Raw genomic sequence first — 27,074 nt, 5'->3', positions numbered from 1 at the left:
AAATCAAATAACAAACAGATTTAAAAAAGTGACAAAGACACAAGTAAAAAAAGAACAAACCAATAAACAAATGGTTAACACTGCAGCATACACTATTGAGATATGCAGCATGCACGCGTGAGGTTGCTGAGTAGGAAGGAAGCGTAAGAGTCGCGCGAGGCGATAGAGTGTTGTGTAAACCTCCCAAGTGCATCCATAACTTAATAGTGTACGCTGTATTGTTTACCAGTGTCTTACAACATAACATTGATACATTATAGCCAAAGATTTCCCTTTTATTTAACAAATCTTGCGTGACCAGAAAAAACAAGCGCGCGAATACTATTCTTGGCATTTGTTCACGTCGGCAGTGTACACCCATGAGCAAATGGCTGACACTGAATAGACCAATCAGAACGCGCGCTTTATAGGAGAGTTAAATACTGGGCCAACGCCATCATTACCACACGGTAAATTCGCACACGTGTCTTTCAAATTCCACCTCAACATATTTCAACCCAAAACCTTAATCCTACTTAAGTCGAATGAAATTGAATCAAGAAAATGCTTTTGACCAGCGTCATTCCACGCCCTCTTAGTGCCCTTCAACACATAAATCCTCTACTAAACAAAAATTGAATATAATTGTTACAGTAAACACCCGTGCGCTTTGAGGAATTTTAAATTCCTAAACTGATTTTTTTCAACCAGTCAACGATTTCCAATTGTTTCCACATATAGTGTAGCTTCATCTGTATCCAGCTGTTTCGGGAAAGGTTGCCGGAAAAAAGTGCATGCGAAAATCTCGAAAGGTAATCTGGGGTAACCCGTAATCATGAATGTCTATGAGTCCAATAAATAAATAAATGAATTCATTAAACCCGCTATGTCTAGTCCTTACAGTGACGTTTTCTCAGATTTCCATATCCTAAAATACTAAGGTCAAGAAACCGTCACCTAAAACCTACCTACTGTACAATACCTTTCGGGGTTGTCATGTGCAGTCTTACAATTTTACACAACCCATAATTCCTCTATACACACTCGAAAAACTCTCTTCGAAAAAATCTCTTCTTCACATTATCAACTCATTTTATTAGACAAACTATCTTATAATACCCCCACCGACGTAGAGACTAAGGCGATTGTGGGAAACTCCTCAGAAGTACTTTTTACCGTTAAAATTAGCTTTCTCGCAAATCTTACATCACTGTGATCAATACAGACCTCATCAAAAAAGTTTTTTTTAAAAAAAAATTAATAAAAACTTGGATGTACACACACGCCTCCACCCGAACTTTACCATTATCATCATCGTCATCAACGTTTTCATTGTCGAAATCGTTGTTACGGATAAAATATATCATTCGAGTATTAAAATTATTTACGCCGAGCTTATCAAACAAATGTTAGAAAAATATTTAAAAGAAAAAAAAAGAAATATGACTCAACCCTTAATGGGCAAGAAGACGCTTGCACATAAGTCTTAAATATCATTATTGTAATTGTTATTATGATTATGATTATCATCTTGAGGAATTCAACACTCTTATCAACTACCACGCCCCGCCAGGTGGGCTCTTAGCTCCTCCAGGAGGGAAATCTTTTTTAACCAACTGTTCTAGAGCGAACTTCGTCCCTGTGGAGAGTCGTTCCTGGTTCAACTCCTGCCCATCTTCTGAAGTGCGAGGCATGGTAGACATCAGGATTGAAAGAGGAAGATTTTTCTCAACTTTCTGACCATTTTCAAGCACAGTGGCTCTATCAAGTTCGAGACAGAAACATTCTTTTAAACATTGTTTGAGATTTTAGCGCAGACTATAGAATTTCTACTTATTAGTTAACTGATTCGTCCATTTCCTTCACACGCCTGTTCCCAAGGTTGGATCTAACAAACATCTATGCAGAGACTTCTGCACTACAAAACACACACACACACACCTACAGTAGGTGAGAATCTTTCCTAAGGCCTTAAGGCCACGTCAACAGTGTGTTCTTGCTGCCTTATCGCCATTGATACTGTGGCTGTTGTCGTTCTGGTTGCTATCTAATTTCTGCTTTTCTTGTGGAAATCGTTATGATACGCAAAGCCTAATTCTCCAGACATGAATATTTGTTTGATTCCACAATCCACGACACAACAAATGACAACCAACTGAATTAGTCCAAAAGGAAAGAAAGTCCCTCGGGACTCATCTCGATTAAGGCCTTAAACTTACTCGCAGGCGAAGAAACGCTGGTGTCGCAGCTCTAAGGAGGAAGGCTGATAGTTTCGAAAGAAACTGTTTGGGGCTGCGTCGGTGGGAGTAACGAAATAATTTGGATATATCAACAAAGTTGAAATGGTAAATTGGCCACCGTAATGATTACAAAAGCTGACGTTTCGAGCGTTAGCCCTTCGTCGGAGCGAAGTTAGCCTTTCGCTCCGACGAAGGGCTAACGCTCAAAACGTCAGCTTTTGTAATCATTACGGTGGCCAATTTACCATTTCAACTTTGTTGATATATCCAAATTATTTCTAAGGAGGAAGACCTGCTCGCACGCTAATGATCTACCGCAAGGCCGCATTGAAGCATTATGGGTTATATTTCACACAACTAACTTAATATATCTTTGTGGTACTGGTCTTGACTGGCCAAAGTCATCACTTTGTACCACTTCCACTATAGTAGCATGGTCCACCCAGGCCGAAGCATCGAGCTCGTCTTTATTCAAAATAAGCCCCTCCTGTAATGTTTGTTGGTCTTCCTTAGCCTGGGCAAGGTGGTACACTACGATATGGTGCCTCACAGGCAGACCAATCGACAGAACGGGAGGAAACACTGACTGCAAATTTATACAAAAAATGTTATAGGGATTAGTTTTCAGTCAGCTTACTGGCCATTCACTGCCACAGCTCGCCCACGTTTCATTGGTACAAGTGACTAGCAGTACTGTTGCTACTCAAAGGCAGGATACTATTCCAGCCCAGATTACTTGCCAAAAATTCATAAAATTTCCTCAACAATTTGCCGTTACTCAGCTATTACTCATAGGTAGAGAGGGGTGGGAGAGAAATTATTTTGCACAAGAACAAAGCACAATGACCCCCAGAGAGAAATATTACGGCACCAATTAACCAATCAATGTAGAATATCAGAAAACATTGTGAAAAGATTGTTTTCACCTCTTAACTAGAAGTAACTTAAATGTAGGTGGAGTTATGCAGTTAATCAGTAGTTTTTCAAAAGCTGGCCATGGCCTATTATCTTGTGAGCTACCTACAATGTAGCCAGGCCTGTGACTGACTATGCCAGATGCTCAGAATTTATCACCAAGCTATGGTTACACAAAATTATCCCAAGCACCCCCTTCTGCTATGCCCTTTTCATAGGAGCACTAATTCTTTTCACCTTTGCTGCTCTAGGAGTTTGCTTATGATAATCATAACCTTTAAATGTACAAGGTTGCACTTCAATAGGGGAGTTTGGGGCAAATGTGCGATGATCTCTAGTTCAATTATCTCCATTCTTTGACCATGGGATGATTGAGGAAAGGGTATATCACTTTGGGCATCTTGCAATATTTGCATTGGCACAGAGTAGGACACATCTGAAATAAGGGCTCACTGTACCATATGGATTGTATATGTAACTAAGATGAAGATAAAATAAAATCTATGAGTTTAATAATACCTCCCACAGACCAAGTGTTGAGATTTCAAGGCTTTCCTCAGAAAAAGTCAATCCAGTTTCCTCTGAGAGTTCTCTTAGTAAAGCTTGTTTAAGCTGGCAGTGAATATCAATAAATTGCATCAGTGAACATGAATAAATTGTTATAATTAAAAGTAACGATTTGAATGCAAAAGTTGGGCATTGATTGTGTACAATCATGTGATTATCATGGGGACAAAAGTCTGGGAATGGACTGTTTCCATCTTAGCAGTGCATGACATTTAACAATCCTGACAAGTCAGAAGAGTCAAAGATGCAAGAACAACTTCCCAAACAGAATGTCTAGATGCCAGAGATTTTCATGAACAATATTCCTTTCAGAGCTACACTCACCCAGACAATCACACCATGTGGTCAATTAATTACAGTGCAGTAATATCCCAAGATTTAATTACACTTATTAATTTATATTGGGAAATTGCTAGACTATTCACCTGCAACACATTTTACATTATTTCTTAAACAACATTGTATCAGATGTAATAAGTATGCGGTGTTTGTTAAGCTAGAAAATTCTCTGCACTCTGAAAACATCCATGGTGATGCTTGAGGTGTACATGCATGAGTACCAAATTCAAACTAAAATCCCTGTCTGCACAATTCCCAAATGGAAATTCTTGTTTCTGTTTTTTTGTGTGTCTTTCTGTCTGTCTTTCTGTCTGTCTGACCATCTATTTGTCAGTCCATTCATCTATCTGATCATACATCTGTCTGTCCATGTCTGTTTGTCTTACCTTTTTTTGGTTTGTTTCTGTTTTTGTTTCTTTTTTTTTTTGTGTTGGTTTGATTGGTTTTTTTTTATTCCTTGCTTTTGTTTTTGATAGTTTTCTTTTTTCCTCCTAAGGAAACATGCTTATGTACCATTACATATAGATTTTCAACCACAGCTGAAGTAAACTTACTGTCTCTCCGGGCTCCATGTGGCCCCCTGTATTGAACAAAAGCAAGATTATATGAATATAATTTTTCATTCAATATTGCAAAATGCTTGCAACTGTCTATTACATGTACAATATTTTGTATTTACAGTACAATGATATTCCCCTTGTTAATAGCTTCCTTTCCTTGTTAATAACTCACCGTTCTGCTCATAAATATAGGGATACTATAGAGAGAAATTGCTTGGTGGCCACCCCGAGGGGTGAAAGGGGTTAAGTCCTCTCTTCTTTCATTTGTACAATACATGCTCTGAGTTCGTTTGGTAAAAAAATCATTTGAACATTTACCTGGGGGAACCCACACACAAGGAAAGGTGCGCATGTGTTGTGCTCGTCTTGTCAGCAACACATAACCATCTGATGACTGAAGCAAGACAGCTACTGCTGGTTTCACTCCTCGACTCAGGTTATTTTCTGGAATATTGACAATGTCTGATGTTGTCAAAAAACGGCATGGGCATCCAGGAGGATGCTAGAGGGAAATTTGAACAAAACTATCATGTAATTGCCTAATTACCTACCAATCGGAGGTACAGGTTGTAGTATGAAGTTGTGCCATATTTTGACAAACCTCTAAGGTTAAAACACTCAGCTAAACATCTTATAAGTTACTTATTATCCAGCTGTTTTATTTCATGTGTATTTCTTGTAAGACAGGAAAAGCAAAGAAGATAGAGAAACCAAGCACAAGCAGTCAACCGGTTAATCAAGTATATTCTACAGTACAGACAAATCAACTGTCCAGATATTTCCTGATAATTGTGCAGTGAATAATAATTAAACATATCAGGAAAAAGTTGTTATCTTGACCTAACACCAATCTACAAAGAAATGTATTGTAACTAGAGAAGGGTCAATTAACAATCACATCTTGGGAGTTCTCACCATTAGCCTTACTCCTTCGTAACTGGGATACAGAAGCAGTCTTTCATTCTTGTATAAAAACCCTGCATTTGTCTGGTGACCACTGCATCCCATTGCAGTCAAACAGCACTTATAACAAATGACAAAACATTGACATGAATTCACTTACAAATTTACATATGTGTATTTACTGTAACGGTTATATAACAGTTATTGTTTTGGTTTTTTTTTTTAGATTAAGAAGATGAATAATAGACGTAGGATTTAAAAGTCAGACAAATTTTACAAATTTGAAACCTCTAGATATTGGTACACACCATTAAAAGTTTACTGCCCTCCAGAAAACAATACACACTCAATTTGATAAGGCTAGATACAAAACTCCAGATTTTTGGTGGGATAAAATGGTTAGAGCCAAACAGGATTCTTAGAAAATTTGACGATTTTTAGACGGTTACTTTCTCGATTTTTGTAGCCTAGACGGTTTATCCTCTGCTAATGACTGTTTTTAAAAAAAATTCTAGGGTCAGCTAAAAAATATATTTCCTCGTTTCGGTGGCTCGAATTCTGTTTTAGAGCTGGTTAGCTAACAAATTAAAAGCTAACTTACATCGTCGTTGTCTGATCCACTTACCTTTTCGAACGAGAGAGGGGCTGCTCCCTCTAAATGTGAAGAACTGGACAGAAATACCCTTCCAGTCATTATGGAGGCTAGAATAATTGATCGTTGCAAGATTTGGACGAAAACCAAACGAGTTTACTATTTGTTTCGCAAGTTTCGTAGACATATTATCGTGTAGCCTGTCTACATTGTGTACCCTTCTAAAGAAAATCGGAATGGGACACATCAAACGCGCGGTTGCTAAGTTACACCATTATATCTAGTTCCCAGTCCGCTGTCTCTGACAGTTGGGTGCGCGGATTGAGTCAGAGAGAAGAAAGGAGGTGCGGGGTGATGGACTGTGTTGTTAAAACAAATTTATTTGACGTGTGCGTTTTCGGATGGAACAGGAAGTGTAAATTAAGATTTTCTTTAGTTTTCTAAACGATTGTTTTTGTTTTAATATACCTATTAGTTTATATTTGTAGGTCAAATTATGATTTGTCCCTCTTAGCTGAAACCAGTTTAATCCCACTAAACTTACCATGCGTTTGATGGTTGCCCATGTGGCGTCGTAACAGTGATCCCCAGGCTTATATCCACTTCCAAAGCATCCGTTCATTATCAATCCACCAGCTCCAAATGGAAATGTGAATGGCTGCTGTCCCTGTGCTGTTGGTGCAAGTTTTGATTCTGGAATAACTTTTCCATTTATGTAGTAACCAGGCGGTATAATTATGTCATCTGTTTGGCAACCTTTGTCGCCAGTGATGTCAAGTTTTATCTTCAAATAAAATAAGGGTAGAAGTAAAAGTCAAATCTCATCTTAATCCATAAAATCTCTGACAAACCGAGGAAACACTAACTTCTTAATCATAAGCAGTCCTTGTACCCTCCCCAATCCTTCAGTGCAAGAGTCTTCACTGCATTGAACTTTTTGACAGCCATGATCTCTTCAGCAATCCCAAGAATCCTCTCTGCTGGATGGTTTACTATATCGTAAGGAGAATCCGCATTTAATTCAAGGGGGGGGGGAGGTGTAAGGCAAGAATGAAAGGAAGTATGAAAGGAGTTAAAGGTTTGCTAACCTCTTCCCCGAGAAATTGTTCAGCTTTCCCTTGCTGCTTTTCCAGGGTTTCCACTTGATTTTTTTTAGAAACGAAAAACACGAGGAGAAAACACTATGAGATGAAATGAACAATATTTGTTATCTTGGCTCGCGTTGACATCTGAGCCATTCGAATGCAGGAGGTGTTGTAAAACATTAATGACAATCTCAAGTATATTATCAAATCAAAATATACCAAATCTACTTATGATTTTGAAGCACTTTGGATTGAAATAGAATTTACTAATCAATTGAATATCATTTGTGGGGTGATTTATAGGCATCCTAGTAGCAATTTGGATAATTTTTTGGAATACATTAATTTAACCATTGAAAGTATCAAACAAGAAAATAAATTTTGTTTGTTTATCGGTGATTTTAACATTTATCTCTTAAAAATGGAAAATCACACTGACTCGCAAAACTTTATTAATTCTTTGGGCTCATGTTTCTTTCAGCCTCAAATTTTTCAACCGACAAGAATCACTGACCACTCTACCACATTAATTGATAATATATTCTTTAATTCAGAAGAACATTTCATTATAAGTGGTAATCTAATATATGATTTAACAGATCACTTGCCAAATTTTATAATTTTACATAATTCCTCAAATTTATCACCAGGCATAAAACTATACAAGAGAGATTATTCTAATTTTAGTGATTCTGCATTAGTGGATGAGATTAGCTCGGTAGATTGGCAAGTACTTTCTCAACATAAGTCAGACCCATCAAAAATGTTTGGGTCCTTTCATAGAATATTAACTCAGATTGTAGACAAGCACATTCCTATAAAACAACTTTCTAGACGAGAATTGAAATCTTACTCTAAGCCATGGTTAACAAATGCAATCAAAACCTCTATTTGTGTGAAGAATGCACTGTACAAAAAATTCCTTAAGACAAAATCTACATATTATCATTATAAATTTAAATATTATAGTAATAAACTTAACCATTTGATGAAAGTTAGTAGGAGGCTGTACTACAATAACTACTTTCTAGTGAATATTAATAATATTAATAATAGCAAAAAGCTATGGAATGGAATTAAAGAAATAGTTCACTTTAGACAAAAGATGAACCAGAAAACTGTCAAAATTATACAAAATGAAACTGAGTTAACTGATCCAAAACAGCTGGCAAATGCCTTTAATAACTACTTTGCAAATGTAGGAGTTAACTTTGCTAGAAAGTAAATAAATTACCATTAGAGTACTTAAAAAATCCTTTTATCTATTTCCTATTACTCCTTCTGAGGTTGAATTTCAAATTTCAAACTTAAAATCTGGTAAGTCTGCTGCTCCATATAGTCTGCCGGTAAATATTCTTAAAATCATTAGAAATGTTGTATGTGCCCCATTAGCAAACTCATTTAATACTTCTATTTCATCTGGAGTAGTACCAGAGAAATTTAAAGTTGCAAATGTCGTCCCTGTTTACAAAAAAATATTCACAAACTAATGTCAGTAATTATCGCCCTATCTCTTTACTTTCTATATTTAATAAAATCTTAGAGAAACTTATATCTAATAGGCTATTAAAATTTCTAGAAAAATAAAATTTATTTTCTAGGGGACAATTTGGTTTCCGTCCTAAACATTAAACTGATTACGCTATTCTTAGCATAATTGATAAAATGCAAAAGGCAGTTAATGAGGATAATCTCTCTTGTGGGTTATTTTTGGATTTCAGCAAGGTATTTGATACAGTAGATCATGACATTGTAATTGATAAACTTGAATACTACGGAATAAGAGGCATCGCCAAGGACTGGTTTACCGTTCATATCTTAAAAACCGTAAGCAAATGGTTTTAGTAAATGGTGCAACATCAGACCTTGTCACTGTTCCTTGTGGGATTCCTCAAGGATCAGTACTGGGTCCAGTTTTATTTCTATTATATATTAATGACTTTCATGAATGCTCAAGCCTCCTTGATTTCCACTTATTTGCTGATGATACTAATTTGTTTTAAAGACACAAAGATATTGCAATCTCAGTTAAGACAGCACATTAACACTGAGTTGAAAAATGTAAATAGATGGCTTTGCTCTAATAAGCTGTCACTAAATATCGAAAAATCAAGTTATGTCATATTTCATCCCTCTCAAAAAAGATATCTGATGATTTCAATTTAGTGATAAATGATGTTTATCTTAAGAAGGAGAGATATATTTAATATCTTGGTGTCTTTATAGATTCAAATTTATCATGGAAACCGCATATTGAGTATATCTCAAAAAACCTGAAGAGGAGCCTCGAAATATTAAGTAAAATCCGTTACTATGTAGATATTAATACCTTAACTGGCCTATACTATGCACTGATCTATCCTTTTTTGATACTATATGGTATAATTACCTGGGGAAACACGTATTCAACTACCCTAAAACCTCTTTATGCTTTACAGAAAAAAGCATTGTGCCTCATGGCATTTTCACAATTTGATGTGCACTCAAGTCCCCTGTTCAAAACCTTAAATATTATAAAACTACATGATCTTGTATCATATCAGATTGCAATATTTATGTATAGGTTTAAGAATAGATTATTACCTCTTCAGTGAGGTCAGTGAAGTTCATCATTATAATACAAGATCTGCTGCAAAACAGTCTTATTACCTCCCTAAAGTAAGAACTAACTATGGTAAATTCAATATAAGATTTCAGGCGCCCGTGATATGGAATGCAATAAATGAACAAGTCAAACTGGCTCTCTTTCAAAATTTGAATTAAGTCTGAAGGAACAATATCTTTCAGCATATTGATGACATTAAATTAAAATATTGCTTTCTACACATAGCTATTTTAATTATATATATCCTCCATAGATTACTTTACACATAGCTTAATGTCTTTATTGCTGTAATTATCATTATCATCTTTGTATGTTGATGTTGTAAGTGTGTACGTGTATGTGTGTGTGTGTGTGTATGTGTGTGTGTGTGTGTGTGTGTGTGTGTGTGTGATAGTTTAGGTCTTACCTCCGCTGTAAATATTTAATTTACACTATTTAAACCAGCTCTCTGGTGTTTTTTGCCACTTAGTTATTTCAGGGAACTGGTAACCCTTAAACAAGTTTATCAGATCAGTTTTTTACAAATGACTGTAATTCCTAAATTATGGGGTAATAAAGTTGTGTTGTTGTTGTTGTTGTGTCATCACGTCAAATTGTAAATGTGCAAATATTGTCTTTCACTTTTCTACACCTGGAAACGAAGCCATGACTGAATTTCTTTCAAATGTAAACTGGTGACATCCCACCAATTAAAAACTGCCACTCAAAATCGATCGTTTAGGTAAAATGCTGTTTTTAAATGCAACATTTCATTCTGCTGGCACTACTATGCTGCCAATCATTGTTGCGTCGTACCAAGACATTATATTTGGCAGAAGGTCGGTACAAATGGCAATATTGATATCTATAGGTGTTAGAGCATTTAAAGCCTTGAAATAAGGGCGAGTAAAACGAAAAATACCAACTTTTTAAAACTGTGGTCGAGCATATACATGTAAAGCGTTTTTGGGTCTAGCGTCTCAAAACCAAAGCCAAAGTAGTTACGGCGGCCCATTAGAGGAGAGGAAATTACCAATGCGAGCCAATGAGAACTCTACGTAAAACCAAACAAACTACCTTAAGCGCAGGGAAACGCCTGCGATCAAATCTTGATTGGTTTTAGTTTGCTCCTGATTGGTCAAGAGGGTAGAGAGGGAGGTCAGGAGGATTCAGAGACTTCTGCCGAATAATCATGGAGCGAAATAAAGCAAAAGCAATGCGATTCCGGATTATTTTCCATCCTTAATTGAGAATTGCTCTACATAACCATTATTTTCCATGCCATTTCCTTTTTTTCCCAAAAACGAATATTTCTTAACGAAAAAAAACTAAGAAGAAAAACGAAAGCAGACGCATACTTTCCTTTTCTGTTTCTAAACGTCATTTCCTCCTGTTTATCAATGACCTACCGCTCTCCTGGGAAAATAGGAGTGGCTTAATAGTAGAGCGATATGGACTAAAGAACATGGTATGGTAGCCCACCCGGAAAAAACGAAATACATCATTATTGGTACTAGATAGAAACTGTCCCGCTGTGAAGAATGTGCATTAACACTATTCTCAGACGATAGGAAACTTGAGCAAGCGCGAGAGGAACGCCTCTTAGGTCTGGATATTGACCCCACCCTTTCTTGGTCAAACCATGTAACAATCTGAGGAAGAAGCTTTTAATGCGCGTTGCTGTTCTGGCCCTGTTCTGGTTGCTTTTCAGTGTTTTGACTTCGGTGACTCGTAGACAATCGTACCGCTGTTGAAGAAGCCGCAACATATCCGGGGTTTCTTCCCTCGGTGATGTATCCGCCTCCCATATGGTCTAGCGGTAAGGATTCCTGGTTTTCACCCAGGTGGCCCGGGTTCGACTCCCGGTATGGGAATAGCTTCTCGTCCTTTTTCTCCTTCTAATTATTAACTGTTTATGTGTTCTTTCAGTTTCTCCATTAAATTTCATTTCATTTTTCTTAATTAGAGGCTACTGACATAATTGATTCCGAATGGGTAAACGATTTCATAACATGGGGTATAAGTTTAATCCACATTTTTACGGCTAAGCAATGTGTTATTTATGTCTTTTGTCAAGATCTCAGTGGGAAAGTGGTCACTCACTCATGCCCATACGTCTTCCTGGCGTTTAGGGCAGCAACAAAGGAACGCCATTCTTGTCTGTCCCGGGCCATCTTTTGAGTGGTCCCCCAGGAGGGATGGAGGGTCTTCAGTTCTGCCTCCACCGTTCGGCGACAGGTGTTCTTCGGCCGTCCTCGCTTGCGTTTCCCCTCAGGTGTCCAGTGGAGGGCCGTGCAGGTGATGTTGTCCTTCTCCCGCCACATGACATGTCCGATCCATCTCCATCGCCTCTAATTTTTTAGCATATTACGCCTAAAGGGTCAGTTATTGGGCCGTTTTACGTCTGACGGTTAAGTGTTTACACGGTCGAACGTGAGATCTTTATCAGTTATTTACGCCTAACAATTGATTTTTCAGCATTGTTACGACTAAAGGTCAAACTCTATTGAGACCCTCTTCATATGGAAGGCTAATGGAAGAGGTGGGGAGGGAAGGCGGGCAAAAAGTGAATCTACCCGATCAAATGTTCTAACCGTCATATCATCAGTGAGCACCTTCAACTGAAGAAGCTTACATACATGCATACACACGTTAGTTGACGACTCCCCATGTGGCTTTTGAGGGCCAATTTTACAACCGGCACAGTTCGGAGACTCTACCAGACTGCTTTTAGCAGTTTACAATGAATAAAGGCAAATCTAACAGATGCCCCCAATTTCCAGTAAACAGGCCAGATCACAATACCGGGAGCTATGTTTCCTACGCTTTGCGATAAGTGTGTGGGTTCTTTAACGTCCCCGGCTAACCAGTACAAAGATTCAGGAGACGCGGCCTACCGTTTTTCGTCCTCATTCGTGAAGACTAGAATGTCTAACCATTTGCAGATATCATAGCAAAGGCAGCACATTCTCCTCAGCTATTTTAAGACCCTCAGTGCTGGTCCGGTCTGGGGCTTGAACCCTCGACCTCCCGCACCGCAGTCTGGCGCTCTACAGCCCGAGCTAACCATGGGCGAATACTATGACATTGAAGCCCCGTTCATTTTGGAGCGAATAAATATAGAAGGGATGATTTCACTTTGAAAACAGTCCACGCACCACGCTGGATGAATTTGAAAGTACAACAATCGCATGCAGCAGAAATACTTAACTGAATCCTTGGGCTCAGGTGAAAAAGAAATTGATTTTTAGCCAAAAATATACCATATTTAGATTTTGTTCACACTAAAATGAAAAGCCGTTGTTTTCAAAAGAATGAAGTCAGAATTGCGGTCAGTGCACAATGCGTACGGATTAGTGAGGGAAGGAGACCTAACATTAGAGACTGAGTTTCTAAACTTGTACCTCTTTGTTCTCTCTTTACAAGTCGCATTGGAATTTAGGAAGTTACGTTTGGTTTGGGAAGGAAAACGGAAGATACCCACATACAAACGCGAAGGAAAAAAAACGCAGAACGACTGTAAGAACTAAACGAAAGCAGTTTAACCACACCCGATACCAGGTTGGGTAATCAAATCCGGACAACAAAAGAGATAGGCAAGTGCTACGTTCTCCTTTGAGTTTAAATTAAGCGTTAGGGAACAAGACAGATGCATCAGGGCTTCAATTCTGTTTCATTTTTTACGTTTTCAAAATCAATATGTATTTACGTTGCTCGGTGTCTGACAGGTACCATGAATGTAACCTTCACACTCACCCGAGACAGAAAGAAGATGCATTTAGAACGTTTTGTTAATTATTTTATTCTTGTATGTAGCCAAAATGATGCTGGGAGACAAAATTATTTTCTTTATGACTTAAAATACGCAATTTGACAAAATCCCGACGACAGTCGTTGGCCGCCAAAGTTGGCACAGATGAGCTTGCCAAACTCATTGTCTACGGCTCAACTCTACACTTCTAGAGAATACTTCTAATGAGTACCGGTTGACAGCGAGACATGTGCCTTTTGTTCCACAAATGGAGTTAAGCCAATATCAGACAAGGGGAAGTGATTATTTTTTCCAACGAATTTGCACGAATGAAGAATTAAGGCATGACAACGACAGGTACTTGGTGAAATAAGCACATCTTTTAGCTTGAACGAATCAAGGCCGTCAGCTTTGAAATAAAATTTAGTAAGTCAACGTTATAAAAGTTACGCTAGTTTAAATTCGAAAAATTTCGTTGGCAATGCACTTATAAAGGAGAAAAATTGTACGCTACATTCACAAAGAAACCTTTCTGGAACCATGGGCGATACCAAAAAAACTTAGAAGATCGGAATTTCCTAAAAAAAATTGACAATATCGTTATAAAGTATTCATATCAAGTCAATAACACTAAAAATATTTCAAGTTCAGTACTTGAAAATTTCTTTCTTTACAAACCCCTTGTACAAAACTAGCAAAAGTTTTCCAACAAGGAGATGTAGACTGCCGAGAATAACTGGCATGAAAACACAGAAATAAAAACGTGGCTCAAAATATATAATTGTTGATTTTAAACCCAAACTGAAACTGAACGCAAAGAGGAGATTTTTTAATTACTTACTTATTTATAAGATCGCCTAAACCTTCTTATGTTTTAAGGTTAGTTTTTTTTTTAACTTATTTTTAAAGCGTTTTGTCATGTGCTTCATATGTTTACTGGTTCATCTCTACTTCCAAGAGACTTCACTGTTTTTAGAGGTTAGAATTGGCGTTGATTTTTGTTTTGTTCCTCATCCTAAAGGTTCAAACTAGATTTGCTGCGTAATATCCTTGCGTGCGCTCATTTGAAATCGTTTACAAATATGAGTTTGGCGATAAAGCAATAGTTGCGATAATAATCAACCGATACCTATGCAAAAGAGGACCGAAGAAATAAATTCTCAGGATAGATATATGCTCATGAGAATCACAACATGTGGCCATCAACAGTCAATTAAAGTGAAGGAATTAATTGCTCTATTTTGCAGCTACCTCGCCACACGGCAGGATAAGAGTTCTTAATAAATAAAATGTTAGGGCGAGAGTTTTTGTAGCTTTTGGTCATCGCAACTCATAACTGAAATAAACAGGTGTACAAGAGTGAGAACAGAGGACTTTCCAGGAATCGGCCATCTGCCTTTAGGGTTATATGGGGCGACAACACTTCCCTGCCCGTTACCACTCCTTATCTAGGAGGGGAAAAAAACCCTTGCCTGGGCTAAAAGTCTCAGCGAAGCTCGCATTTTGGTGTTAATGTGCATGAGAGGAAATTTTTGTTATTTTCGTAATCAATAGAAACAGGAATTAAAAATTCATTTGTCATCGTAATTTCTTTGAAAACATTCTCCTCCTTAATGAGTTCTTGTACTTTTGATTCCTAATTAGTTTCAAGTAAACACGAGGAAGTTAATGCTTGAAAAACTCTTGTGGCATATTCAAACAGCCATCTCTCTGGGGAAACACCCTGCTTTTCTTAACTCCCAAAATAGTGAGATTGGCTCTTGGTGTCTCCAGATAAGGAATCAATTCATTGTCCGTAGATAACGACGATATTTCGTCACTGTTTCCTGCAAAGAAAATGGGTAGACGAATTATTTTTTAATGATAAACTTATTGGTAATTTCACATATTTTCTCTCAGCCTTTCGAGAGCCGTACTACATAACAATCCTTAAAAAGATTTTGTTCGATCAAAAACAATATCGTATGAGTAAAACTGCAGTGTTCAAATGTTTATTTTATAGCCAATGTCGATTACAATTTGTTGTGTTTAACAAAGTTAACATATAAACTAGGCAAGAAGAGATACTGAGTTCAAAACGAATTTCGGAAACATCAAAAGCCAAGCGAGTGTAATTTATCATTATGGAAGCAGGAGTGTTCTTCTACAAAAAATAAACCAATCAAAGCCGTAATTTTTTTTGGTAAGACATAAGTGTCACTCAGTTCAACAAGCTTTATGGAGACGGTTAAATATTTATTTGCAAATAGCACAACCCCGTGCTCCTAAAATAGAAAAGAGCAAAAGTTCGTGTTAACTGGGGTAAGTTTCTAAGGAAACTGTAGTGTTGCCGGCGTCGGTAACAAGATAATTTCGGGTTCATCAACTGAGTTGATAATGTACATTGGCCACCGCAAAGAGTTTCAAAGCTGACATTTCGAGCGAAGGGCTAGCGCTAGCGCTCGAAACATCAGCTTTGAAACTCGTTACGGTAGCCAATATACATTATCAGCTCAGTTGTTAAAACCAAAGATCGTGTTAGTTTAATTGCGTCTTGGGCAGATTCTTAGACAAACCTTTTGTTTGATGACTCGAACAAATACACGAATTTAAAAAAAAAAAAGAGCTTAAAGGAATTATTTATTCTAAAAGTTCTGCACTATTTTTGTAATAACGGAGCTAAAGTGCATTTTCTGTGCCATGGAGCTCTCGGTTCAGTTCGACCAGAAAATGATGAAACTCTGGTTGATATTCAAATATTTACATTCAACTTAAGATAGTCAGAAAAACGTGTCAGCCAAACATCTAGTCAGGGAAAAGTACTCTTAGATCAACGCCATTTTTGGAGTGGGCTCGGTTTCGTGTGATTGGTTTTAGTATATTTGATGTTCAACTACTTATTTTAGTGTTGGGAATCAACTGAAATTACAAGCATTATTTGAAAAGCCTCACTTAGAAATTGTGATCAAGACTTAGAACTGACTGCAATCAGATAAACTTAAGATTATCGTCTTCAACAGTGGATAACGACAGATGAAGAATCATATTCGAAGCAGAAGCGAACGGTGAAACGGCTACAAATTATTTCGTTTACATTTCTTCCAATCCTAAAGAGACCCGAAGAAATCTCACAATCGCAAGAAAACGTATCTGTTTCCTATTGTGGAACACACACGAGGCCAATTCTAAACCAGGAAGGTAAATCTGAAAATAATTTGTCACCTGTCTAACTTCCTTCGGTTAGCAAGATTGGTAAGGTACCTTTGAACGCATCTGGGAAAAGAATCACGCATTCCTTGCGGTAATAGTAACAAGCATTAAGGACTGTACAAACCTCATAAATCTCTTTTAATGGCAGCTAACTGTAAAATTTTTGTCAATTAAATAAAATAATCATAGAGTTCCGGCCGCCCGGTCTAGGGACAGTTGTATGTTTACAGCTTTGAAGGCGTCAGGGTAAAATAAGCACCGAAATACCCGTTTCATGTTTTATACAAATGAATGGTTTTTTAAAGATACTGCCGAGTAAAGAGAAATAGCAGAGACGTTTTTCGTAAATATCATGACTCCAGTGAAACCGAAAATTAAGGTCAAAGGTTTACAGAGATTTCCATTTACTAAAGCACTTTCAGAAGAAGCAATTTCTATAAAATGGCGAGATGTGAAATGACACGCGCGAATTCAGGACACACTGCAGCCTATTAAGTGCTCTCCAAGATCTTTCACATGTCAATAAAAGCACAGCTGTATGACATTTTTAAAGCGGTGGTTTTAATTTTAGTTGAAAAGAAATGCCCTCTGCAACTCTCCTACTGCGCTTGATGAGTGCACACACATGTCATTTGCGCAGGTCATTTGTGCAACAGGAATATGAAGCCGGTTCGAGCGATTGAATTTGAGTACGCCAGTTTACAAACTATGTTGTAATTATCTTTTGTTCGATAAAAGCAACACGAAAAAGAAAGCAAATCTTCATGACCCAAGTTCGCGTTGAGTGTACTAGTGTAAGTTCTTATCTCCGTCGTTGTAGCGTTTAATGGATACTTTCATCTCAGGACGATAGCAGCCGTGAAATTAAAACATTTTTTTGGCAAGTACCTCTAGCGTATGCCGTAAGCAACTTAAATTATATCCCCCTTAAAAAATATATGTGTATGAGAAAACTAGCTTCAAATTCTTGCTTAATTATAAGTAGGTTTTTAATCTTTCCCCATGAGTGGGTTTTAAACTCACCTGGATCGCCTATCAGACTCAAGACAGTCTCACCCAAAACAGACAAGTTTGACTGGTAAGAAATATTTCACTGTTAGCCGCCAGTACACTGCCGTATCAGCTTGAATGTGAGCTCTGCCTCTTAAAAAAAGTTTAACTCCGAACGGACGAGTCTGGTTCGCGGATCAATTTATTTTAGTTTCGTTAGTTCAAGTTTTCAGTCCTTCAGGGAGCGAGGCGATCCTCTTTAGAATCCAATATTTAAAAGCGATAGTTACACCATGACGGGGCAGTTAGCGAAAAATTAATGAGTTTTGCGGATTGCATGAACATATCCTATCCACGATATGTTTCATGAGGCTCAGGGTATATAGTTTAGTCGTATACAACAGTCGGTGTTGCTTTTCTTCGTGGACTGACACTTGTGGAAACATCCTTATCTATAACAACAAAGTAAGTGATAGTATATCCTTTCAAGCGTATTATAAGCAAATGCATACTCTTCGTTCTAAATAGTTGAGTTAATCACGAAATCTTCTCTTGCTTTAAAATCCAAACTGAATTTAAAACGTTCGAAACCATTGTTTGAAGCGTCCATTTACGAGAGAGAAACCAGTTAGTAGCAAAATAAACAAAGGACTCAGCTTTGTGAAACTCTCTTTTGAAGGAAATCGAGGGCGTTAATTTTCTGGTTGCAGTTTCAGTTTGCGTTTTCTTTTTGGCTACCCACGAAGGCTATTATGATCAGCTACTCGGCTACACAAGCTGTGTCGCTAGGACATGCACCTAGAGTTGGGTCACCAGCCAGTACGGGTATGCTTCGAGTGAGATTCACCTCCATCCACATGGCTATTAATCTACATACATGTGTTTTGACTCGTAGCAAGCGTCTTTTCCCATTAAAATCTATTTCAATCCCCTTTAAATTTAGCTTTAGTGAAAGATTGAGATAATCACTGTAGTTGCCAACAACTCAGCAATGAAATGGAGAGAATTCCATCAGAGGATTACAATGATATCGAAATGCCAGTAGCTTCTTGTTGTTTGAGAAAAATAAAATGAAACCACTGACTAGACGAACAAAATCAAGAAAAAAATTGTCAAAATATAGGTCGTCTTTGAATCTCACAATCTCGAGATAAAGTAAGCGATCAAAGAAATCTCTGGATGGGTCTTCAATAAATTGCTTTGATAATTTTATAAGGTTTAAAAGTTTAAGAGCCCTCTTTGCATTCTCCAACACCTCCCTACTGTCACTCAATTGAGTTTACGATTTTCAACATTATGCAATCATGATACCAGTTACTCAGGAGTAGAGCAAAATAACTACAAAGTTGCCATGTTAACAGCTCAAAGGAAGCTCATTAACGTTTAAAAGAGTCAACTAGTAGTCAATGGCTCCTAATACACAGTAAGATATTTTAAACATTGAGTCAACTTTATCGGTCTTGGTTGGCCACCTTCCAGTTACGAGTTACATAGCAACATCAAAATTTTTCCATGCATTTGAGGGCAGACATTCCAGTCTTCCCATATTTTAATGTACAGTCTGAAATGCAGCGTTTAACTGTTGGAACTTTTTAAAAGAATATACATATAAAACTTAGTTTTATAGTTTAAAACTCAAGGTTTGAGAACCGTCCACAAACACGCGCTTGTAATTTAATGATTTCTTTAGGATTCGAGTACAATAGTGTCTAATTAAGATTTTTTTGAAACGCCAGGAAACGAAAAAATCTGAAATTAAAATAAACCTTAACATGAATTCATTTCAAAATAAATAGTTTAATTATAGGAGAAGACCTGTATGTAAAGCAGGGAGTGTTATGAAATCTAAATAACGTTTTTACTCATTTAAATCAACGCAAGCTAGCTACTCCAAATTATTGATTTCCGCTGAATGAGTAAACAGTAAAGTTTTCTTCACTTGAGTTTAAATCTAGCAGCGCTCTGACAGCTTACAGATTCTAAGATTTCAAATCCTATTTAATGGAAATAGGCGTTTCTCATTTCCTTTGACGTGTTCAGAGGGCAGATTTTGGTTTTTGTTTGTTGTAAAAGTTATCAGCAGTTGTTACTTCAGATACATTCAGATATATCTCTCATCCGCTGATATATATAACAGTAGAAAGTGATGAGAAATGGAAAACAGTCTGATTTCTAAGGAAACCCACTAGTTCTAGTAGAGACCTACAACTTAAATTTAACAATATACTGATCCTATAGATCTTAAGTTCTATATTCATTAAAGAAACGCATCTATCCGCGGGAAAACGATAAGAAGTCGTTTTTCATATTTACTGATAAAATCTAATGAACTTTTCCCTTTTCGCGGTTTAATTATACCTTTAGTTTGCTTTTTGAATTCATTGTTAAGTTTTGCATTCGTCCTTGAAAACCATCAATTTTCTCTTCACGTGCATTACGTCTATCTCCAAAACCCGCTTTGAGAGTTAGTTAAAGTTCGATACTGGCCGAACAGAGCATGATTCCGGGATCGTTTGCATAATAATTTCAGTAAAAATACGATGGAGATAAGAACTATTTTTAATTTACTTGCGATTATCCGACGGGAATGCTATCAAAAAATGGAGAACTATCAGCTCGAATTCACACCAGATACCGGATATTTTGACGTTTTCGTCAAGTATAGCATAAATTCTAACGAGAACATGTTCCTTTGTCAATCGCATGGAAAAGCACTAACAACTATGAATTTGAGAAACAAAGAAATCATCTTATTCGTGGCTTATTGACTTTGAGGGATCCATTAAAGCTGTCTCCGATTTCAGAACCTTTGCCATGTTTATCGCTTTCACGAAGTGAAAACCATTTCCAATTTACAGCTTGTAGTCTGTACCAGTTCGTTGTTAAAACACGGTACCTGCTGTAGCTTCGTGCAGAGCAAAACAGCACCAGCTCAGGGAATTCTGGTTTGTGGGGTTCCATAATTGTTTCAACAGACCAAAATAGAAAATCCGATTCACAACAATTTCATTTCCAAGAAAATTTATGCACGAAGCCGTTGACTGCCTATAACTAACTACTTTAGAAAATACCACCGAGTTTCTTCACCAGATCTTAAGATTTTATATCGGATTGATCGCTCTATTTCATCAAGAAACTTGTTTTGATATTGCTACGCAAGAATAATTTGCTTCGGTCGGCTTAAATCTTGTGTTCTGTCTTCTTTTTGATCGAAAGCTTTTACTCCCTTTGCTAATCATGTTTCTATCTCATTGGTTGCGGCTTCGTAGTAAATAAAAAGCTTCTTTCTTGGAAGTAATTATGGAACCACAGGGGATATCGGAATAGGAGGAAAAAACTGTGATAAGATGAATGACATCCAAGCCCGCTTCACGTAATATAATAAATGATAATTAGATCGATGGCATTTAGAATTGCTGAAAACAACGCTTACTTGGTTACTCTTTGGCCTGCCCTTCTCTTCTCGCGTTATTTGCTGTAAATCAAAATATTTGATATTCCCTACCTTTGATGCTAGTTTTAAATATTATTCGACTGAGTTGATACTTTGCGAATGTCTGCGGACGGTCCATAAAACGCACACTCTCAAAAAATTATTTCGGAACGTTGTCGTCTCTGAAATTTCCTGAACGCTTTCCGTAATCTATAGTTATTTCAGCGTATTTATTCTTCGCCGTTTCCGTGGAAGCTGCGTAAAGATGTGTTAACCTTGATAGCGCTGGTATGCATACATGAATATCGCTGCGCCTCGAAAACTGTTCAGTTATGTACGGTCATGTACACACTGGCAAGACCGTCTATTTTTAATGGAATACTTGATAGAGTTTTACATAATAAAAGTAGAAAACATTAATTTTTACTGTGAGACGCGTTCACTTCTGTTGACGTACAGGCTTTCTCAGAAAACAGCGAAAGGAAAATTTCACTGCGTCTCAGACAGGATTATTTTCAGAAGTTGCGCTATCAAATTTTCTAAAATGGCGGAAAATATAACAGGTGAAGCCAGTTCCTTTTATCACAAGCGGTGTCCTCGGATAATGGACTCACTCAAGGATCGGGGATAGGTGTGTACCTTTTCTTGTGTTTTTTGGAACTATTTTACAATATTGAACACGATTCGTTTGGGCCTTGTTTGGGTTCGCGTTTTGCCGCTTAGATCTTAAAAATAAACTCAAATGTAAGCAATTAGCATTTTATCAACAGTGTGTTGAAAAAGTTGGGAAATTTGCATTGGCAATCATTTTCTCGCTGGGAGATAATTCCAAAATATTAATGGAAAACTATACAAATCCTTGTCTCTAGCAAACCTTAAAATGAACCTTTGAGAGAAAAGTATAAGGATTGATAATTTTAGATGGTCTACAAAACGAATAAACCGTGTATTCCTTGGACAAAGGACAGCTGGGCTTGACATCTGGTAAACATGGCTTCATTTGTTATCGTCTTCATTATATCAGACCAATATGGGTATTAGAATCACAACGATTTCTTTTGTATGTATAATTCGCGTCAGATAAGCTTCGTCGAGGGGAAGTTTGCGAGTACTACTGTATACAGAGTCAAATATTTGCGTCGATATATTGCGGCGAAACACGAGACGCTCTCCTAATTAGGAACTTTCCAGATATGCACTCATTTCACCGTAGTAATCGAGAAACCTCCAACAAGATTTAAAATACAACCAGAATATAGTAAAAAAAATCATAATCATGAAAGGATAATCGCCAAAGATTTAAACTCTTGTATATTAGTCAAATTTTCAATAAGCAAATCTAGAGTGCTTTTAATCGAAAATATGGGTTGGATTTAAAAAAGTGCGGTTTTGCCTTACAGGCAAAGACAACTAAAATATTTTACATTACTATACCAGGTTCAATTATATTCATTGTGGACTTTTTTCCTTTTTACCGAGCGGGACTATTAAGCTAAGGGCGGAGCGTGAACAACCTGTCGTATTCTATTCTTCGTTATACAGTTGCAATGTTTTGAAGTTCCTTGGTGAATAAAAGCAGCCGCCGTGTGCCAATGACGCTTCGCATGTCAGCACAAAAATTCCACCTCACGCCGTGTAATCAGCGTAGGAAAAGAGATAAAGGCCAAGATGAGTTTCGCTTGATTGTAATAAGTGAGTTGACGCTCAGAACGAAAAAAGTAATGATTGTGCATTGACTAAAGATTGAATTTAAAACTTTGACAACAATACGTTCAATTCGGCCCTCTGTTAGTTTCACTTTCGTGCAGTTTACCATCATTAGCTCAGCGAGTTTGTTTTCCGAATATTAATTCTTAACCAATGAAAAGTGATAACTGTCGTAATTATCTCCCTTCCAACAGAACTCATTAATATAGAGCTTAGTTCATTCATCAAGCTAATTCTACGCGTACAGAAAGGTTTGGTTTTAGCGGCCAATGGCGCTAGAGAGATGGCCGACCCCTTACACGTGCATGGCGTGTGCCAAACAATAACCCTATTACACTTGAATTGGAAATTGCACAGAATTCGAGCTCATTGGTTCTTTTCTTTATTGAGGGGAGACTGTAAGTGCGTTAATGAATTTTAATAAAGGGATTAATTGTCTCAAGCCGATTTGTTGGTAACAAAAATGTTACACTTGAACACACAACTCCACGCATGGTTACCGCTTGGAAAAAAAATCGCGCCAAGATTATTAGTACGAAAAGCAGCTTCGAAATACGATATAAAGTTATGCATCTGTAATTTCCTCTACTCTACTAGCAGTTTTCACAGGTCCTAATCTTGTCGGTCTATGAAAAGATACCCGTAACTGGTGATTGCCGAAATTTTTGTTATCAATTTCCCCCCGCAGATGTTTCATGAATGAGTTATTTTTTCCCAGCAAACCGGGTCAGCCGAGAGCTGGAACTTGCTACCGTGTCAACTAGGACAGGTTCAGCTGTCGTTAAGCGCACGCGCAGTATTAATTTTTAAACTGCGCGTGCGCATCTGTTTGGAAACAGGTGCATGTGAAGTGCAAATGTTGTTAACACAATGATAATGATTGTCTCTTTCTTTACGGGCACTCTCATTGCATTTAAGAACATTTTCACGCCATGCTAGAAGGCTTCAGTTCACTGTGAAACGTCTCCGAGATGAATCGCGACAGTTTACTAAATAAGACCCTTAGTCCTCCTCTGTCATCTCGAGTGCCTATTTCTCATTCTAATGGTATTTCTTACTCTAATTCTTCGCTTTCCGGAGGTCAGATGAATGAGCCAAGCTGGATACCCTCGATTCGTGGATCTACTCACTCGGTATTTATTCTAAAATTTTTATTTGATGCGTTTTGTAATGTTTGCGTTCGCGCGTCCACCGCTTGGTCTCGAGTACTGGCGTTCGCTTTGGTGCTCGCTGGCAATTTTCGCAGTTAAAAACTTTTTCCTAGTTCGAAAGAAATTTAAATTGATAATTTTTTCTTTCTTGTTATAGCTGTCTTTCCCGTCAAGATCTAACAACCTGGTATGTGATAAATAAAATAAATACAACTTGATCGAATTCATTTCCGTTAGTCAATATTACACTTGGGTGCTCAAACATCGTTTCTGCCTTCCTCTTTTCAGATTCCTCCGAGTGTGTTTGATGGGTTCGACGACTCTCACCTACTCTCTGCCTCGCAGCTCGAACCGATGCCGAAATATCTCTCGACGAAGCAGAACAAACCGTCTGGATTCACGAGCCTGCACAGCTATCACTCTGCACACGGGCATGATACGAGCACGTATGATGCCCACGATATTCTGGATCAAATCTCGGCTTCGCTCCAGCCAACAGTAAGTGAGTCGGCGTTTGATAAACCGTTCGAAACGCCGTCTCCGGTAACCGCCACGCCTGTCCACTCTTTACACTCTGCTATCCACTCTGCTATTAGCGTCGCGGCCAGTAGCGACGATGTAATGAATCCGCGAGAGCTAGAGTGGTTTGCAGAACGCTTTAAACAAAGAAGAATCAAGCTCGGAGTCACTCAAGCCGACGTAGGAGCTGCGCTAGCTCATTTGAAAATCCCTGGCGTTGGATCGTTAAGCCAGTCCACGATTTGTAGATTTGAGTCGCTTACACTAAGCCACAATAATATGATGGCTTTAAAACCCGTGTTGACGGCATGGCTAGAAGAGGCTGAAAAAGCTTACAAATGCAAGAACACAACCAGCCAATTCCTTCCTAATTCGGATAAAAAGAGGAAGCGAACATCGATTGGAGCTGCGGAGAAGCGTTCGCTGGAGGCCTACTTCGCGATGAATCCAAGACCTTCAAGCGACAAGATAGCTTCAATTGCAGAAAAACTAGACCTTTCAAAAAATGTGGTGCGTGTTTGGTTCTGTAACCAGCGACAAAAAAAGAAAAGAATGAAGTTCTCCGTACATTGAAAGATGAAATAACTTGGAGTAAAATGAATTGAATTTCCTTCCAAAAATCCCGTCGGAAACACTCCATGGATCGACTATCGTACGCGTGGATGGCGAAACGGAGTGGTCAACGACAATTTTGGAGTAAATTACAAATGGTGAATCTTATTTATATTATAGACTGAAAATTTTCGAGTCAATGAACGAAGTAAGTCCTGAATTTTATTGCTGCTACTATTAAACCACTGAAGTTTATATACGAAAGCCCGCCGCTACCTAATGAACGGACGCGCTCGAAAATGAGGGACACAACTCCATCGAAAAGCGATGCCTATGCGAACTGCTATGGAAGACGTTGTTATCCTCGAGAGACTTGTCGCGAACAGCTTAACAGCCCGCAGGTAAATAATATTCAGTGTATACCCTATTAGCTTAACAACTAAAGGAAGAAATTCCGAAGCACAAATCACTTCCGCCGAGTAGTAAAATTATTCATCGTACATTTTGCCACAATTTCATCGTAGTAACTATCAGAGTTTCGATTTTAGGCCCGAGAATTGATGATAATAAGGCCCGAAATCATTTTTCCTTACACCTGTTTCATTTTGGCAAAATCAATTTCCCCATTTATGAAAAGTTGAATGTATTACTTGCAATTTATGTAAATTTGGAGGTTCTTTGTGAAGAAAAGCCGTTAAGACGTTATTAGTTTAGCACAGAATCGAAGGAACTACAGAAAATCGTTAAATTAGACGAAAACAAATATGAAAACGTCCGTCGCTTTTCAAACGGTTTTTCTTCAAATAGAACCACCACACACACATCAATTACGCGCCCGGGCTTGGCTTTGTTCAGCAGTGCAGTCCAATGAAAGCGATCCTTTTAATTGCTTACAAACACTTCAGTAAAGAACTTATACTGCTAGATAGCAATAATGGCATAGGCCCGGAAAGTATATGTATTTAAATATATATTTTGAAATTTTATACGTTGAGGAAACTTTTATGAATTAATCTTTACGATGTATATTTATTGACGCTGTACAAATTTTACTGCTAGCACCATAATTTTAGTCATTTTCTGAAACTCTATTTCTTTTTGATTCGCTGGTGCTGCGAAAATGTTGTGAAAGGTTAAGTTATCTAAAAGACCACATAAAATGAAAACCAGTTTTCTCAATTTCCAGATTTGTAATGAATTGTGCTTAAATAGACGAGGAGTTTTAATAAACTGAAGCTCAAGGAAAACAGTCGAAAAAGCGTTTTCATTTGTTTTGCTATGCGTTGCGCGCCGGTATCAGACCACCCGTATCCATAATTTCCTTTCGTGGTACATTGTGGCGAAACTCCATTGATTAACACTGGCTTTCTGTCCTGCTTTACGGGTTGTTTGGTGAATTAATGGCGTTTTCAAAGACGAGCTAAGGTTACGAGAAAAGAAATATATTTTAAAGGAAGCGTTTTATTCTTTTCTGAAACGAAAATTTTACAGATATTTGTTGTAAGATAATATCAAAAAACCCACAAAATGAAAAAGCAAATTAAAAGCGTAGTAATTTTGGATTCAAGACAACATCTTGTGAAAGCGCAGAAGAAGTAGACAACAGCGCCAGGCCATTACGTAGTATCACAGAAGTGAACGTGACGTGGCTGACATTGTCGAATATCAAACACGATGTTTTGCAGATTTTAGTCGTACTTTTTCTAAGCTTTTTGAGGAAAAACCTCAAAAACCTTCATTGCAACCAATCGAATGTGTGAGATTTTCTCGACGTACAAGGGAAATAGCTTGGTTTGAAAGTAATTATTTCATCTTCAGCAGGTGTACGGATGAGAACGTGCAATATCCCGCTAAGATTTTTCATTTGGAGATTTCTCGTTTGTACTTAAATGATAAATTTACGAAGGAAGTTATTTTAGAATTTTTTTAACCGCAGTTTATGTAATCGAGGTTCAAATCGATTCTGGCGCCATTCCTTCTTGGAAATCTAAGTGTGTCGCTATTTAGTCTGACAAAAA

General features: G+C 37.6%; 2 protein-coding genes, 1 long non-coding RNA gene and 1 other non-coding gene across 9 annotated transcripts in view; 2 read left to right on the top strand and 2 right to left on the bottom strand.

Annotated features, from left to right (window-relative positions):
* Positions 1-254: 254 nt before the first annotated feature.
* LOC111322363 (m7GpppN-mRNA hydrolase NUDT17) lies at positions 255-6,818 on the bottom strand. Of its 3 annotated transcripts, none has more exons than XM_088733525.1 (7): positions 6,640-6,818; positions 5,516-5,623; positions 4,919-5,102; positions 4,595-4,620; positions 3,654-3,746; positions 2,582-2,805; positions 255-1,740 (listed from the first exon to the last, which is right to left on the bottom strand). In XM_088733525.1, the coding sequence occupies exons 1-7, from the start codon at positions 6,715-6,717 to the stop codon at positions 1,536-1,538; spliced, it is 918 nt and encodes a 305-aa protein (XP_088589651.1). In that variant the 5' UTR covers positions 6,718-6,818; the 3' UTR covers positions 255-1,535. The 3 variants fall into 3 exon arrangements, with proteins under 3 accessions (XP_088589651.1, XP_022781183.1, XP_022781184.1); XM_022925448.2 differs by lacking the exon at positions 6,640-6,818 and adding an exon at positions 6,129-6,340; XM_022925449.2 differs by lacking the exons at positions 5,516-5,623; positions 6,640-6,818 and adding an exon at positions 6,129-6,340.
* A 4,748-nt stretch (positions 6,819-11,566) lies between these two features.
* Positions 11,567-11,638, top strand: Trnae-uuc (transfer RNA glutamic acid (anticodon UUC)). Its single transcript has one exon. It is a non-coding gene; the product is annotated as a tRNA-Glu (tRNA).
* A 144-nt stretch (positions 11,639-11,782) lies between these two features.
* The window catches only part of LOC111322300 (uncharacterized), a 35,609-nt gene continuing 20,317 nt past the window's right edge, over positions 11,783-27,074 (bottom strand). The window contains exon 2 of the long non-coding RNA XR_015991519.1: positions 11,783-15,341. This is a non-coding gene — a long non-coding RNA (uncharacterized LOC111322300). The remainder of the gene's footprint in view (positions 15,342-27,074) is intronic.
* Positions 21,555-26,314, top strand: LOC111322298 (POU domain, class 4, transcription factor 3). 4 transcript variants are annotated; one of them, XM_022925371.2, is made up of 4 exons: positions 21,555-21,758; positions 23,920-23,967; positions 24,143-24,172; positions 24,274-26,314. In XM_022925371.2, the coding sequence occupies exons 2-4, from the start codon at positions 23,920-23,922 to the stop codon at positions 25,075-25,077; spliced, it is 882 nt and encodes a 293-aa protein (XP_022781106.1). In that variant the 5' UTR covers positions 21,555-21,758; the 3' UTR covers positions 25,078-26,314. The 4 variants fall into 4 exon arrangements, with proteins under 4 accessions (XP_022781106.1, XP_088588713.1, XP_088588714.1 ...); XM_088732587.1 differs by lacking the exon at positions 21,555-21,758 and adding an exon at positions 21,816-22,771; XM_088732588.1 differs by lacking the exon at positions 21,555-21,758 and adding an exon at positions 21,816-22,819.

The sequence above is a fragment of the Stylophora pistillata genome, chromosome 9, assembly GCF_964205215.1.
Source record: "Stylophora pistillata chromosome 9, jaStyPist1.2, whole genome shotgun sequence".
NCBI lineage: Eukaryota > Metazoa > Cnidaria > Anthozoa > Scleractinia > Pocilloporidae > Stylophora > Stylophora pistillata.
This window is presented reverse-complemented; position numbering and strand designations above follow the sequence as displayed.

Coding starts and splice junctions, on each gene's coding strand:
- LOC111322298 (XM_022925370.2), top strand. CDS start 23,806: ATGAATCGCGACAGTTTACTAAATAAGACCCTTAGTCCTCCTCTGTCA. Junction 23,968..24,142: donor TTCGTGGATCTACTCACTCG/GTATTTATTCTA, acceptor TTCTTGTTATAG/CTGTCTTTCCCGTCAAGATC. Junction 24,173..24,273: donor CGTCAAGATCTAACAACCTG/GTATGTGATAAA, acceptor TCCTCTTTTCAG/ATTCCTCCGAGTGTGTTTGA.
- LOC111322363 (XM_088733525.1), bottom strand. CDS start 6,717: ATGAACGGATGCTTTGGAAGTGGATATAAGCCTGGGGATCACTGTTAC. Junction 3,747..4,594: donor ACATGGAGCCCGGAGAGACA/GTAAGTTTACTT, acceptor ATTCACTGCCAG/CTTAAACAAGCTTTACTAAG. Junction 2,806..3,653: donor CAACACTTGGTCTGTGGGAG/GTATTATTAAAC, acceptor ATAAATTTGCAG/TCAGTGTTTCCTCCCGTTCT.